At 34.3% G+C, this 17,682-nt stretch overlaps 1 protein-coding gene across 3 annotated transcripts in view; it reads right to left on the reverse strand.

The window, feature by feature from the left end:
• The window catches only part of CSMD3 (CUB and Sushi multiple domains 3), a 641,503-nt gene that overhangs the window by 136,348 nt on the left and 487,473 nt on the right, over positions 1-17,682 (reverse strand). For all 3 annotated transcript variants that reach the window (XM_021388208.1, XM_021388207.1, XM_021388206.1), the window contains one exon: positions 5,512-5,628. In XM_021388208.1, coding sequence (XP_021243883.1) covers positions 5,512-5,628 — 117 coding nt within the window. The remainder of the gene's footprint in view (positions 1-5,511; positions 5,629-17,682) is intronic.

Raw genomic sequence — 17,682 nt, forward strand, 5'->3', positions numbered from 1 at the left:
GAGTTTCATGGTCAGAAGTATACAATTTTGTACCTGCTAATCAACCCCATACTGTGCAGGTTTGCTGAATGAGAAAGTGGCCTTCTCACTCACACAGAAATTAAGAGTAAAAATGATACTTCCTTTATTCATATAACTTCAGGTTAAAAGGATCTCATCTATGGCAGTGAATGCTATCAGAGTACTGCAGTTCTGACCTGAGAAGTGAATGTAACAAAAGCAGAATCTTATAGAATCTGCCACTAATCAGCCTGCCCTCCAGGACAGTAATATGCATTTCAAAGCATGTAAGTGACGAAATGTAATGTAGTGTTGTCTGTTTTCTTTAATTTGGAATCAGGAATGTAGACACATTGCACCTATTTTAATAACAGCCTTTTATGTGAACAAGGTTTAATAATTAAATATTTGGAGGAGCTAAAGTCACACTGCTCAAAAGAAAAAAAAATATAAATCTTTCATGATCTCACTGGAATTATAGTTCTGTTATTTTATTTATTTTGAGGCCATCAATTTCTTAGAAGACTACAGATGTGGTCTCATCACCCTTTCACTTTTTTTACAAGCTATTAGAGAGGCAGCTACACTATTTCCATATCTTTATAGTCACACTTAATAGTTCAAGATATTTAGTGGTCTGTATTAAACTGAATGTTGCTGTATTCAAAAACATCACTAAGGTTTGAGCCAGAATTAATCAATTTTACTGAAAAAAAATATAAAAGTGGCATTGAAAAAGTGACTTCAAATCATACTAAGCAACTAAAGTAGTAAATCTCTTCCAACTTTACCTCAAGAAACACATGGACTAGTTTAATCTCCTTTAAAAGTCACCCTATGATGACTTCTTTACTGGCATCTGCTTACTTGGCAAACATGTTAAGCACTGAATCAATGAATGAAATACTCCCCAGCTGTGAGTTTCTGTATACAAAACCTGCCAGTCTCTGCTCTCATAAACCTAGAAGACAAACAGATAAGTGGAATGTGATGTGAAATGGCCTTCTGGCACCTCCTTAAATTATATACTCAGTACAGAATGACATAAACTGGCCATGAATCAGAAAAGCAAAATAGAAGTAGTTATATAACCGATACTCCTTTTTGTTCTCCTGTACACTGAAATCTTAAACAGGTAGCATACTAATTTGTCTGATCATCATAATAGTATGATAAAAAAAATTATTAGCTATTTACCATGTATATGCATACAATATATTTTTATTTGTATAAATATATTCATATCTTTATTTTATTCATATAGACTCAAAATACATGAATCAATTAAATAGTATTTTAACACTATTTGAAATATGAAAATAATATATATCCCATGCATCTCCTTATTAAAATATGCAAAATTATCACAGAAATATTTTTTCAATCAATAGGGAAATAATTTCCTGCCATGGATATGTAACTTAAATTCTTGTACTATAATTAAATTTGTATTAAACTCTTAAAATATTTATGTTTTAGGCAAAATGTTGAGGTACATTTTTATATAGTTTGCAGAAGCTACTTAACAAATTTTCAGCATATAATTGATCCCATCTTTTTTGCCTTATTTTTTTTTCCAGATAGCAACAAAAAAAAACAGTTTTGTGTTTAATGTATAGATAGGCTATAGGCCATATTTTCCTGTTTCAGTGGAAAATCTAACATAATAGAGGTCGTCATCCGAAATTCTTCCTCAGTACCTACCTTACAATATTTAAAAAAGCAGGAAAGTTATTGCATAACACATGCTTGAAAATATGATACAGATTTAGTTCACCTCCAGTGTTAGAGTTTAAAAATTTGAAGAGAAAAATCCCTAAGCAAAGTTAACTTTAGATCACCCAAGCTCCATCCCCTAAATGGCTATGAATTGAAATATATCCAAAATAAGGTAAGGCCAGCCTTACCACACAGTCACAAGATAAAATCATTAAGCTGTTAAATACATGCAACATGACAATCGGCTGAGTATAGATTATACTGGTAGCTGTACATGTTCTCTCATGTATTTAACCTGCTGTAACTGGTAGGAAAAATACGACAAAATGAGAGTGTGATGTTTCTTTTACATAACTAAGCATTTATCTCCTAGAAATTACAGATAGATGTTTTAGATAGGGTGAATCATGCCATGGAGCTATGTATCTCTCTTTGTTGATTATGGCAAGCATCAGAAAGGCTTAGGATAGATATCTAACTTCCACAGTACCTAAGTAAACCAAGAAAAGTATCTCACCAAAGGGCTAAATTGCATCTATTTTATTCACATACACATCTAAAACGTGTGTGCAGATGAATTGGCAATGTTCAAGGGCAGCTCTTCAAGACAAGGTACCACTCATAGATTTAGAATATTCCCACTTAGATTGTGCAGATTTACAGACTGTATTACTGCATCTGAATTTGAATGCTGCAAATACTGCTTACTATGTCCATCTTGTATGCATATGGTAGGCTTTTCAGTTTCATATATCTGGCTCATCATCTCTACATTCTTTTCTTTGCTAGAACACACACAGTACAATAAGCCCCATCCTACTCATTTTTATTGCATTTATTGCATAGCTATATAATCATACTTAAGTGAAAAGTTAACCATGCCTTAAAAAAAAATGAATGTTTCAAATAAGTAATTTATTTTGTATTTTTATTCCAAGAATATTACATTTTCATTCGGAGGAGATGGTGTACTGCTTGATTCTACTACAATGCACAAAACTTACATATTTTTTCTGGATCTGGGCAACATGACATCATTATTATTCTATTTAACCCTGAAAATTAACTTGGCAAAAGACTCATGTGAAAAGACATGAACCAGCGACAATAAGTCTACTCAGAGAAGTTTTGATTCAAAGCAGTTTTCTGGCAATCAGCTAAATTAACATAATGAAGCATTTCATGGAATCATAGAATCACTGAATGGTTTGAGTTGAAAGAGACCTTTAAGATCATCTATTTCCAACCTCCCTGCTACAGGCAGGGACACTCCGCTCTAGACCAGGTTGCTCAAAGCCCCATCCAGCCTGGCCTTGAATGCTTCCAGGATGGGAGCATGCACACCGCCTCTGGGCAACCTGTTCCAGTGTCTCAACACCCTCACAATAAGAATTTCTTCCTAATATTTAGTCTAAATCTACCTTCTGCCAGTTTAAAACCATTTCCCCTTTTCTTGTCGCTACATGCCCTCATAAAAAAGCCCTCCCCAGCTTTCCTGTAGGCCTTCTCTTCTCTAGGCTGAGGAGTCTCAGATCTCTCAGCCTATCCTCATAGAGGAAATGCTCCAGTGCTCTGATCATCTTTGTGGCCCTCCTCTGGACCCGCTCCAACAACTCCATGTTCTTCTTGTGCTGGGGGCCCCAGAACTGGATGCAGTACTCCAGGTGGGGTCTCATGAGAGCAGAGTAAAGTTTGCAGTACTTCAGTGCTGCAAATATTTCCTTTTTGGTAATAATATGTGTCTATATTGATACTACATTATAAAAAAAAATCAATTGCATATTACTTTAATTTGGTTTTTTATCCTTGAGGCAAAAGAACATGTCTCTGTCTGCCTGATACACTTTGCACAATGAGATTTCAGTTCTGGCTAGAGTTTCTAAACTCTATCACAGATAACAGTGCTGTTTTTGTACTTAAAAATGAAGCTCAGTTATCGGGAGAAAATTGCAGAAAAAGACTTCCATACATTTTTAATGCTGAGCTCTTGAAGCTCAGTTTTTAGAATCTACTAAACATTATTCATGCTTTTAGATACTAGTATAAGATCATTTGAAAATCCTGCAGTAAGGGAACTGTGTTAAAAACAGAAATGGAAACAGGGCAATAGAGTTGAAAGAATGCCAAGAGAAAAAGATTGTCTATCAGCTGCTGATCTTAGTCAAGCAGCGAATACTTTTTTCCCATTCTTAATAATAAATACACAACCTCAGTATTGCATGATGTTTTTTAGAGACTTTAGAAAACTGACAGAATGAACCAGAAAACTGAAATAGAATACTGATAATTTAATAAATTTTCATGGTCAATAAAACTGAATTTCATTACCTTTCTGGGTTAAGGGATTCATCTTCTTAAAATATTTTCAGCCTTTCTATGAAACATACTGTGAAACAGTCAGCTTTTCTGTACATATGCCAAATTCTTGTAGAAACATGTGCAGAAAGTAGATTTATTCCTTAAAATATAGTTTTATGAATAAAGGGGAAAAAATATTTTCCAAGATCTACCAGTAATTACAGTCTTACATTTATTTTTTGGAAGTCTATTGATTTTGTAGTCATTCTCTTTTTGGGATGGAAAGATGGGCTTATTCACTTTTTCTAAAATACATGGCACAAATTGGATCACTTTTCCTTTCTCCAGAAATTAGTGTCTTGAGCATACAATTTGGCATGCAAGAATTTGAAGCAGTCTTCATAGTTTTACTCCATTTTACTGACAATTAACCATCATTTGGACAAGGCATTCCTATTAGCAGTCCCTCAGACTTTGAAATGATTACTTGTATGAAAAGAGGATAGGAAATAGAAAGGTTCATGCCCATGGCAACTTCTATTTTATTTTTTTAATATTTCAGATTGCCTTATATGGTCTGTACCTACCATTCAACAGTGTATTGCTTGGTTGAAGATATTAAGGCAAGACATATCCATCCTCTTTAATTTAAGATGGAGAGTGAGATTCAGCACATTTTTTAAAATGTCATTCTGTACATGTCTATCAGATCTCTTAAATGAGAATAAGGTGATGGGTTCAAGTTATTAAAAGAAAATCTTTACAATACTAAGTATTATAATAAACACCATTTGGTTGTTATTCCCTCTTGATGTTTGCAAAGTCAACATGAAGGAAGATTTATAAATATTCATTTCCATCCACAAGCATCTATGATTTGGTGAACAGAAAGAGAAGCTATAGGTCACAATAAAGTCCTACATATAGAAGCATAAACATGAAGCATATATATAATAAATGATTATGTGGCACACTGTTTACCGAGGAGTCCAAATGACAAGCTATCAGTAGCTTAATAATAAAGTGAGATAAAATCGTTCATAAGGAGAGATTAAACAGTGTTTTAAAAAGGTTGATCTTTTTGAAGAACAGAAGGCATCTTCAAAAGACTCACATTATCACCAAAACAATGCTAGGGATAGAAGTGAATTTTTGAAGGAGGATCTGGAAATGTATGAAAAAGAGTAATAGACATGCTGCTCTAAGTTTGTTCTTGGGAAAGACTATGTCACTGACTCGTGATTGAGAAGCCAAGCATTATGCGTATTAGCATACATTTAGGACAAATACTCCTCCCTCACCTCATGTGGACTTTCTAAAAATAATGGTAAGTAGAAGTATTTTGAGAAATCAGTGCAGTATAAAAATAACAAATAAAGAATATAAACAGAGATATCAGTTTAAAATAGCTTTTTCAAATCACACAATTCATCCAAAAATGTTGAAAATATCCAAGTGAGAAAAAAAGATATGAATGAGATTACATCTACTTACCAAATTCCTTAGGAACAGTGATAGAGTAAACACAGTTGTGACCAACACTGTAATTCTTGGGGTAGTTTGGTGATAATACAGTCCCTTCAGAGCCTGTTGACCGGCTTCCACAGGGCGCTAGAAATTGAAGATAAGCAGTTTTAAATAATATAATACCAGAAAAAAAATCAGCTAAATTGATTTCCTATAGGTTGCTATATGGCATATAAGTAAATTTTATTATTCTTCAACACTAGATTACATTTTCTATCATGTGAAGCACTGAGTACACTCAACTTTTTCATATATCAAAAGAGAACTGATGGCACTGTGCTATTTGCCAGGTCAATTACTGTTTTTCTTTAACGTATATCAACCATCTTAATAAAATTATGATGTTCTTTTTTATAGCTTGTTATTTATTTTATTGTGAGCATGCTATTATTTGTGGCATTCAAAACTGTTATTCATTTATATGATGCTTTATACTCTTATAAAAGCATTGGTTATGCATCCCTTCAGCACACTAATAAATGTTTAGTCCTGCCAATAAGGCTCATAATTCAAAATGATGTATAAAACTTCTCAAGTAGGAATGTCAGGATTCCTTGACTGAACATGATGTGTCACTTATTTATATCTCAATTACTTAGAAAATTATATATATATATATATGGTTGTGAGCAAACACTTTATCATACACATTCGTTTATTGTACAACTAATAGTTACAATAATTGATAAAATGACAGATAAATAGCAATGCAATTTACTACAACAATGTATTTTTCTAAGGCTGACAAAAATTAGCAATTGGTTTTAGTCAAAATTGTCAAGCAGGAAAGAGTCCTTTTTCTTCTCTTTCTATATCAGATGTTCAGATGCATGTCTGTGAAATAGTAGTAAGTGTTACTGTTTTCCTATGGATACAACCTGCTTCTCATAAACAGTAGCTGAACCTATTTTAAAGATTATGACAACTGTTCAGAATATTTCTTCTAATCACTTGAGATCATGAAATGTTTTTTATGAGGTTAATGGTTACATATGTATTTAGAAATACATATTTCTTCAGTTGAGACTTGAGTTCCTAAAATAAGTACTACTCAATGCTTCGTGCTAAACATAAAAAAAATCTATAATTGTAGTATGCTCTCAAAATATTATGACATATATTAAATACGAAAAAGTTGGTTTTTTTACTGTTATTTCAGAATCCATCCAGAGTATGGATTTCTGTAAATTGCATTAATATGCAAGCCACCTACTCTGACTTACAGAGAAAGTACTAAGATTACTCACTACTCAGCACTGGTGGGGCCGCACCTCAAGTACTGTGTCCAGTTTTGGGCCCCTCACTGCAAGAAAGACATTTAGGCCCTGGAGCATGTTCAGAGGAGGGCAACGAAGCTGGTGAGGGGTCTGGAGCATAGGCCTTATGAGGAGCGGCTGAAGGAGCTGGGATTGTTCAGTTTGGAGAAGAGGAGGCTCAGGGGAGATCTTATCGCTCTCTATAACTACCTGAAGGGAGGTTGTAGTGAGCTGGGGCTCAGCTTCTTCTCTCTTGTAACTAGTGACAAGATGAGGGGGAATGGCCTCAAGCTGTGCCAAGGGGGATTTAGGCTGGACATTAGGAAATACTACTTTTCTGAAAGAGTGGTCAGGTGCTGGAATGGGCTGCCCAGGGAGGTGGTGGAGTTACCATCCTTGGAGGTGTTCAAGAACCATTTAGATATAGCGTTGAGAGATATTGTTTAGTGGGGTTATTGGTGGTAGGTGAATGGTTGGACTGGATGATCTTGTAGGTCTTTTCCAAACTAGCTAATTCTATGATTCTATGATTACCAAACATGAAATGTTTTTTATGGCTAAAGAAATAGTCTAAATCTCTTAGTACACACTTGTGAAATATCAGAAATTCATGCTTCCTTTTGAAAACATATTTAGATAATATAAATACTGTCATTTTTGCCAAGAGGTAGTACAGTCTTGTCTGAATTTCTCATCCAAGGAACTGTCTACCTTATTTGAAAAACACAACATAGAAACTCTTCACAAGCTGAATCTCATAAATATTTCTGATGAAAACTGATCTGTTTACCAGCTTGTAAGTATTCAAAATTTTCTATCCCACATTTTGGATGAAACAGAGGAGAATAAGGAAGAGTATTAGAAACAGAGACTGAAACTAGAGAAAAATGATTGTAAAAATTTCTTTCCTTACTGCCCATGAGTTGGATGAATGAGCTACTGCAAGACCAATAATACTGACCTCCTCCAGCACTCATATTATTATTACATTTCATTAATCAATAGACATAAATGAATGAGCAAATTCAGGGTAAAATTATGATTGCACTTAAGTCAACACCAATGACAACAAAAGGGATAGAATTTAATACCTAATTTTTAATAAAATTTGAATAGCATGCAGCAAGAATACTCAAAATTTAGTTAATAACTATATATTCCATTCCCAGCATTGAGAAGACTGTTACTTATACACTCCATGTTCTTCATACTCCTATTCTTCTCCATTCCTTCACTTTGTGCAGTGAAAGATAGCATAGGCTTAGAAAACTACTAGTATAAATAAATAAACAAGAAAAAAAACCCCTTCATTTGAAAAACACACATTTTTTTCCATAAATACATTTCAATTGCATTATTTTTCAAATGCATAAAAATCAAATTTATTGCAACTTTAACACACTTTAATCAACTTCATATTGTTAATATGAACATTTCTGCATTTAAAATTAAGAGTGACTTGAGTTCTATCTTTAATAAATAACACGTGATGCTGAGTTGTAATATGGTAATACTGACATACTGCAGAATCAAACTGATGTCACTAGGAAATCATTCCTTTTAAATACAGGAAAAAACAAAAATAATGTTAGTACGCTTTCAAAATGTTCTTGATTTGCTGAAATGAAATTATTACTCAACAATGTAGAGACTTAACCATAACTTTTCACAAAATTGGAAAGGTAGTATTTTCACTACTAGTGTAAAAAAATATAGAACACAAAACAATTTGCTTAGCAACTACACATGGGATTATAAAAGATTAAAAACATCAATTTTATCAAATTTTTTTTTTTAAAAAGTAACCTTCAAAATTCTGTATGTTCTTATTAATACTAAACACTGATTAAAGTGACTTCTAAAGTTGAAGGTGAAGAAAATTTAATTTTGTTTTTATAATTGGTATTAAAATATTTATTTTGCACTGATTTGTTTTTGTAAACAGTGATCCTTTGAGAAGTTCTTAAAAGAGGTAAATAATTAGTGAAATTTAATGAACATAAGGCTAAGTATGTGTCAACTGAACAGTGGAGTTACAGATGGCATATGTTTTAGATATGAAAGTTATTGAGCTGAGCTGTCCAAGAACACTGGCTTGGCAAGTACGTAGGCCACTCCAAAAGTAATGCCTTCTATTTATTTCCATGGAAACTACAACAGATACAAAGAGCAAAATAACACTATTTGACAGAGAAAATTCTCAGCTACAAAACATTATTTTTTCAACATAGTCACCACTATAAGCTATGCATTTTTGCCAGCAATGAACAAGAGCCTGCATACTGCACTCGTAAAAATCAACACCAATGGAGGTAACCCACTTTCACAACTGCTATGATGGTTTAATTGCTAGGAAAACATTGCCCATGCAGTCCATCTTTCATCAGCTCAAACAGATGGAAGTCAGAAGGTTCCAAATTTGGACTATATAGTAGGTGTGGTAGGACAGTCCAGTCAAGATTGCCAGTGTGCTCCACAGTCTTCAAAACTGTGTGGGGCCTAGTGTTATCATGTTGCAAGAGAAAGGTTGTCCTTTCTGGCCTGACTGGAAGTTTGAGCCTTCAGATTAGTCAGCATCGCAAGACAGCAGAAATGATGGTTTACTCAGTTTCCAGGAAATCCAGAAGAATCACCCCTTTCCTATCCCAAATGACACTGAGTACACATCACTTTACCCACTGAGGGTTGTGTCTTGAACTTTTTCTTTGTTGGGGAATTCACATGTTGACACTCCATGAACTGCCATTTTGACTCTGTCTCATAAAGGTGAGACCACATCTCATCACTGGTAATTATATGATCCAGAAAACTGTCACTTTCAGCCTTGTATTGGTTCAGCAAGTCCTCACAAACTTGTATATGATGTTATGTGTGAGCATTTGTGTGCCTGTCTTATCTTTGTGATATTCCAGTGTTTCCATCATTGTTTCCAATGCATTTAAGCCAATATACAGTTCCGTACACAGTTCTCTGGCCATAATCCACCAATTTGTGCAAATGAACTGATTGAGATGCTCTTCATTTTATGGTGTGACAGATGTGCATGGCCATCCAGAACATGGCTTGTCTTTCACATCGCTGTTGTGTCTGCTGAAACATAGCACCCACTGTATCACTGTGCTGACATCCACTCTTTGGTCTTCATAAATGTTCAGTAAGCATCAATGAATGTCAATAGGTACATTTTTTTTCCACAGACAGGAATTGAATTCCACACTCTTGCTTCATACACACTTCCATGTCAGATGCCATTTTGCCAGACTGCCCCTCTGCTGCCATTTGCCACATGGCAACAAAATGTAATGGAATATTGGTGGGAACATTCACGCTCTATTGTCACCTAACATTCATCTCTGACACAGTGGCCCAACAAAATAAAATAGGAGGCATTACTTTCAGAGCAACCCTCACAGGCTGAACAATTATTCTTTTCTTTAGAGGTTCACTTATTCTTTTATGGAAATAGTACAATCATTCATAACTTCTTTGCTCATATATACCCTCATAAATACCATAAATAATAATAATGAAAAAATAGTTCTGTAACCACCTGGATACTCTTTGGCAGTGGTCTGCCTTTTATACTTGTAAATGATCTTCCCCTTATTGTATCATGATTAAATTCTCTTGTTATTCAGTTTTGTATTAAGTCTGTCCTGATTACACAACAGGCACATATGTGGTCACAAAAGAGGAAAAGGCTGAAAGCAGGGTTTCCATTACGTCTCTTTTAGGCCCAAAGTCTCTCAACAGAGTTGTATGCAGCCTATGCTACAGTATAATCAGAGCAGATGGGACTTAAGAGCTGAATTATTTGTCACTTCGACATATGCAAAGGTCAATTTGCAGCAAGAAAATACTTGCATAGAGTATTTCATAGTGATTTCTTTCACTTGGTGATCTCCTCATTCTGAAACTTTTCACATTGCTCTTTTTGAATTTATTATTTCCCTTAGGCGTGATCTCTCCTATTGTGTTCTAACTGCTGCTAAAATTCCCTTTTATAGTTGCAAGAATTCAAATTCCTGGGTTTCAAAATCAAGTAGTATAAAGGACAGTTGATTTAAGATGAAAGCATGCAGCTGTCTGGGAAAATATTTAATTAGGTAAATCATTAGGTTGTATGTAATTTTGTTCTTATAACAGCAAGACTGTCCTCCACCACTTTTCTAACATCTTAGAAGGAGGAAGCATTTTTAATTTTTTTAGTAAACCTACACAGTTCACTGACTATATTTCTTCACTACCTTTACAGAAATGTTTTTGTTAAAATGACTAAGTTTCAGGAATAAAACATTCACATTAATATTCATAATGTATTCAGAGACATGAAAACATAGCTACAGTGTATTAAAAACAATTATTTGATATAAATTTGCCTCTGGAAAATATCTACTGTTGAGCTGCTTTCTTCGACACAGTGATTCCACTGACTTTCAGTCATGCTTATTTCAGATATGTAGGACTTGACATCTTTGCATCATTTTTAGGATGCAGTGATTTATTTAAATTCTTACTAACTTAACTACAAAGTTCAAATCTGAAAATCAGTGTCTAATAATTATTCTGAGAGCATAAAATTTTTCTTGTAGTAAAAATTCAAACTGGCTCATAACACTTAACTATCTAACTATATATAACACACACACACACACACACAAAAAAAACGAGAAATACTGAGTATCCATTTCCTTTTAATTAGAAAACTCTGCAGAATTAAAACAAAATATATTTTCTGTATTTACTTCTACTTTAGTTTATTCTCTGATGAAACATCGTAAGACCATAGGGTATCCTGAATTGGAAGAGGTACTCAAGGGTCATCAAATCCAAATCCTTTACACAAGATCAACCAAAATTTTCAAAGCTGAGAACTTTATCCTAATGTTTCTTGAAATCCAGCAGAGTTGGTGCCCTGACTATCCCTGGGGAGCCTGTTCCAGTGTCTGACCTCCCTCTCAGCAAAGAACCTTTTCCTAACACCCAACCTGACCCGCCCCTGACACAGCTCCATGCCATTCCTTTGAGTCCTGTCTCTGTCATTACAGAACAGAAATCAGCACTGCCCCTCCACTCCCTGTGAGGAGCTGTATTCTCCCATGAAGCCTTCCCTCAGCCTCCTCCTCTCTAGGCTGAACAAACCAAGAGACTTTCACATCTCCTCATACATTTTTCCCTCTAGACCATTCACTATCTTCATAGCTCTCCTTTGCTCTCTAATAGTTTAATATTCTTGATCTGCTGTATCCACTTTGACACTGTTCCTTAAAGAGAAAGGAATTATTCTAATTCAGGACCTCACTGGTCTCCTCAGCAAGATAACATAGTATAGCATAGAATAACATAGCAGAGCATAACTACTTACTTAGTTTTTCCTCAATTACATTGTCTTTGAACACATTTTTGGTCCTGATATTCTACTGACACTAATAATTTTCATACTTTTTTCACATTTTAAAAAGTACATTAGTGGTTACTAGGTACATTAGGTTCACGACTTCGGAAATTATTCCTTAAAACCCTGCTGCATACACAGTTCTACTTCCCTCATTTAAAGATGATTCCCTTTTCCTGGAATAGATATTTTAACTTCTGTTGGATTCCTTGTCTTTGCTGTTTCGATGTGCTTAGGTACATCTTTTCAGAGTTTGCATCAGATTGGTGAGGCCCTGAAATGATGTTTCTAAGTGACTCCCACTCACCATTAAGTACCATTTTGCTTTTGTCTTCAGTTTCAGTTCAATGAACTCTCTCTGTTTGTATGGGGTTACAGAGTCAAAAATTATTTTTTTTTCTCTTCCATTCTTCCCAGGATGTCCGATTTGAGTGCATTACAGACAGTTTGGATACATTTTCAATACATTATTGTCATATATATATACTCTCATTGAGAAAATAATCTGTTTTAGGCCAGCTGTTTCTCTGTTAATTTGATACTTTCATCACAATGCTGAAATAAAAAGATGTTAACTAGACACTAATATTTGAACTGGGGACAATTAAAATATCACTGTAATGTTCTCTGACCTTCATTTACTTACATGTGCTCTCAACTGTAACACAACCTAAATATAGTTTGATGACTGTCTTTTATATGATAGTATAATAAAATAATAATATAATAAAAATATCTTTAATAATCATCCATGAACCAAAACAGTATATATCCTGACATACTACATAAGTACAGTTCAAAAATACCAAAATAATCAGTAACTGATTGTCAAAGCAATATAAAAATATAAAATGAAGTGTAATGCAATAGGGAAGGAAATGTAATGCTTTTCATAGAATCACAGAATTGTTTGAGTTGGAAGGGACCTTTAGAAGTCATCTAGTCCAAATCCCCTGCAATGAACAGGGACACCTGCAGCTAGATCAGGTTGCCCAGAACCTGGTCCAGGCTGAGCTTGAATGTCTCCAAGGACATGGCATCTACCACCTCTGAGCAATCTGTTCCAGTGCTTTACTACCCTTCTTGTAGGGTAGTAAAACATTTTCCTTATATCCATTCTATATCTCCCCTCTTCTAGTTTAAAACGATTTTCTCTTGTCCTATCACAACAGATCCTCTGAAGTCTATTTCTTCTTCCTAACATTTCCCTCATTAAATTTAATTTCTAAAAACTGGCCACAGATTTAGTTAAATAGAAGAAAAAAAAACTGTTTTTATGATGTTCTCTTTATAACTAATCCCTTAAACACCTTAGAAAATAGGATTCTCAGGCAACTGATTTTAATTAAGTTGTTGTAATTAACTTCTATTCTTAATTTCTTATTTTTTATTTACCATTATATAACATAAGTACTTCTTAAAAGAAAGCTTTGAATAATTATTCACAGTTTATTACATAATAAATTTTGTAAAGCCATATTATTAAATTTAAATGCATATGCAAAAGGTCAAACACTCAAAATAATGCTTGATGTGCTTATATGTATATCTCTGTATTTTTATTTATTTAAAAAACTTCCTTGAATTGTTAACTGTCACAGTTCTTCCCAGTAACATCTTCTCTGATATGAAGAGAAGAACAGCTTTAAGAAGAGATGAGATTTTAATATAGTCATGTTTTACAAAAGCTATGAGGGTGGTTTTTTTTGTTTTTTTTTTTGTTTTTTTTTTTGGCAAAATAACAGCTGTCTGCATGGCCATATAGAAAGATATTATACTTGTTCCCTTGTTCCCAAACCATTAGTGCATTTTACAGGAAGCAGTCAATGGCTTGTCCTAGGCAATGAGCCCACTATCTCCAAGAAGTAAATACAGATAACCAAATCTCTCATCACTGCCAAATCCAGGTGAAAGTTAGCTCTCTTCTTTTTGGCATTTTGACATATTTCTGTACAATAGTTTTTTGTCTATAGAGGAGGTGTAATGAATGTGTTCGTAAAGAAAAAGTGTTCAGTATGAGAATTGTAGGTTAAGGTATACTCAGACACCAAGCCCTTTACCATATCAAGCATCTTCTGACATTATTTGTAACACACAAACACAAAATTAAGTAATCATGCAATCCCTCCAAAATAGTTTTTGCTGTATGTTTTAATCTTAAGAAGTATAGCTTCCATACAGAAGATATTTCACTGTACCTAATATATCTTCTGTTGCTGCTCTAAGTAACTACTTGCTGTCAGCAAGCACTTTAGATTCCGTTTAGTAAATCCAGACGCAAACAGAAAAATACAATTTCTTAACAAGCACTTTGAATCCTGTTTGGTGACCTTTTAAGACACCCACCTCATTCTACTGATTATACTGAGAAGTGAAAAATGGACAGTGGATGCTTGGGAATGATGATCTAGTACTCTGAAAATATTTCCATCACAATAAAATAAAATCTTCTTTCTTCAAAAGTCTTTAAAATGTATTTTCAAGTCTGACTATAAGCAATAAATTTTTCAGAATATATAGCATTTGAGTAGCATTTTACATATTTAAAATGTAACTCTAATTGATGAAAATTCTACTTCTAAGTGCTCAGGTCATGGTTTATGTGCTTCCATAAAACAGATCTCTTGTCCAGGGCAAAAAAAAAAAAAAAAAATTAGAAATGCATTGTAAATTGCCAAAACATGAAAATTATGAAAAGTAAAATAAAAATATATAAAAAGTAAAGTATGCTGTTTATATGGTTAAATTGAGCATTGCTTTGGAAGTATAAAGCACAGAGTCTAATTCTCTGAAGTGACATTCAGCATAAGTAACTAGGAAATATTCTGTCCCTTCTGCGATTGCTTAACTCAGGCATGTGCAACCCATGGCCTGTGGGTCAGATGTGGCCCAGCTCCCTGCCCCATGCCGTCATGGAGGTGACTCTTCCCTACTGAGCGGCCCTGCCTGTCCCTGGGCACACACCCATTGCTGAACAGTAACTAAACCATCAGGGTGCTGTTTACACTGTCTGAACTGAAACCAGGATGCTGCTAACTCAAGTTATGGCAAACAATTTCATGCATTTTAATACATTGCCTAAGCACAGTCCTGTGAACAGTAAAAAATATGCAGCTTTGCCTTCTGTTTTGATAAAGGAATTTGAGAATAGGTTTCTGCTGCTGAAAAAATCATCAATATTTTGATATATTTGCAGATCTATTTTCAGTTGACATAAATGCATTACCTGTGAATTTTCAAATGGAATGTATGGAGTTGCAATCAGATATTCAACTCAAACATTTGATCATATCACTTTACTAGACTTTTATGAGACCTGAAGCTGTAGCCCTTGGAAAAGAGCCCACAGTAAAGGTCTGGGGGAGCTACTGCCCATGAGGGACTCATGCTGGAGCAGTCTGCTCCTGAAGGATGGACCCCATGGTACAGACCCATATTGGAGCAGCTCCTGTAGCTTGTGGAAGGAACTCACTGGAGCAGAAGAAAAGTGAAAAGAGGCTGGAGCATCAGAGACAGTCTTATGAACTGACTGTAACTCCCCATTCCCCATCCACCTGCACTATTTAGAGAAGGAGGAGGTAAAATGATCCACAGTGAAGATGAGTCTGAGAATAATAGGGTGAGGAGAAGGTGTCTGCTTTATTTTTAGTTCTTACTATCTTACTCTGCTATTTACTGGCAATAGATTAGTCTTCCCTACATGAAGTCTGTTTTGCCAAGGATGGTAATTGATGAGCAATCTTCCTACACTGTAGTAATATTATGTGTATTACTACACTGTAATAATACTTTCAATATATTTTTATTATTTTAAAGGAAAAAATGTTTCCTCTCTTCACACTTTATCTTGCTTCTTCTTGTGTCATTTCACTCTTCACAACTTTAAACACAAACTTATGCAAAGTAATGGGAGACACTGCACAGAGTCATGAACATATACAATACAGAGGAAACCAATGTGTTTTTTTGTTTGTTTGTTTGTTTTCAGCTACTGGCTGTATAGCATTTATTTGCAAAGATTTAAGAGATCTGCTAGGTAGCTTTAAAATAAAAGCGTAAATCTTGTCTCCAAGCTTTATAATGTAAATAAAAGTGTATCTCCACATATTTTTTATCTACTCAAATGAATTGTGTAAGCATGACAGTGCATGATGAAAGTGAAGGAAGATTTCTTATGTAGATAGTAAAGAAGTCTATCCATAATAATCTCATTACAGTGAAAGTCCAAGAGCAGATAGCACAACTTGCTCACATGTCCATGATAATTAATGAATTTCATTTCGTAATATCTTTTAGCTAGTCATAACTCAAAATTAGTAGGGGTAGGTTTATTTTATATTAAATTGTCAGACTTGCAAAGGAGGAAAAATGAATGTGTATAAACTGATCAGTTATGCCACCCCTTCCACATATTTTATGAGTGTGTTTTAAACTTTTCTGCTTTAATAGAATGCTGAATAAGCAGAAGTCTTTGCATTCCTGCAAACTCTCTGAATGTCTTTGGTGCTTTCTTTACACCATAAATGCCAAACATTTAAACGAATATCATTCTCAGAGTTTCTGAAGAAGGCCATTTTCTAACATGAGAAAAAAAAACCACATTGGATTTCTGAGGCTTAATTTCTGCAAGAAATTCTTTTGTAGTGATTATAAGTTATGCTGGCTTGATATCTTCACTATATAACTGCTTTTATTGCATGATCTCTTTAAATCTTTTGCAACCTTGAAAGTATGAAGACAATGTATTAAATGCAAACTCTGTCGCAGGCAAAGTACTTCAAAGTAAATTAATCATACTGAGGCTCTGCAAAAGAATGGCAGAACCCAGTGTCAGCCTAGCACATAAAATTTACGAAATATTAGAAGAACATGAGTGTTTTTAACAATAAAGGAACAGCAACAAATCAATGGATGCAACTGTAACCAATGCAAAATGCAGTTACCACTATCCATCAGTAACATTGTTATTATAGAGTTTGATCTCAGTTACATTTTAGTTTTGATCTGTTCTTTCTGTTAAAAATAGGCATTATTTTTTTCCTATAAACTTATTTTCTTTGGTTGCTTTTTCAATATAGATGAGAATGCTAGATATCAAAGATGTAAGGTAATGAATATTAAACTTCTAACTAATGTCTTGTGCCTTTCAAAATCTTTTTACTTGCTTATGTGGGATAGCTTAAGAATTGGGAATATAACCAACCAATTAACTTTTTATTTGCTGCCTTGCATCCTAGAACATTTCAGTTCCAAAAAAATAAATAAAAGTACAAATCAACACAAGTTAAACCAAAATCCAACCTTCTGGCCTAAAGAAAAATAGTATTTCCTTTGACATTTCAGTTTTTAGGAAAACAGTACACTGGGAGATGATGACGTTGCAAGCACCCATTTTCCTGGCTACTAATAAAGAAAATTATCCTCCAGGGCATACAACAGAGAAGTTGGTGTTTCTCTCTTAATGCTGCATATGCATCCCGTCTATTA

The sequence above is a fragment of the Numida meleagris genome, chromosome 2, assembly GCF_002078875.1.
Source record: "Numida meleagris isolate 19003 breed g44 Domestic line chromosome 2, NumMel1.0, whole genome shotgun sequence".
Taxonomy (NCBI): Eukaryota; Metazoa; Chordata; class Aves; order Galliformes; family Numididae; genus Numida; species Numida meleagris.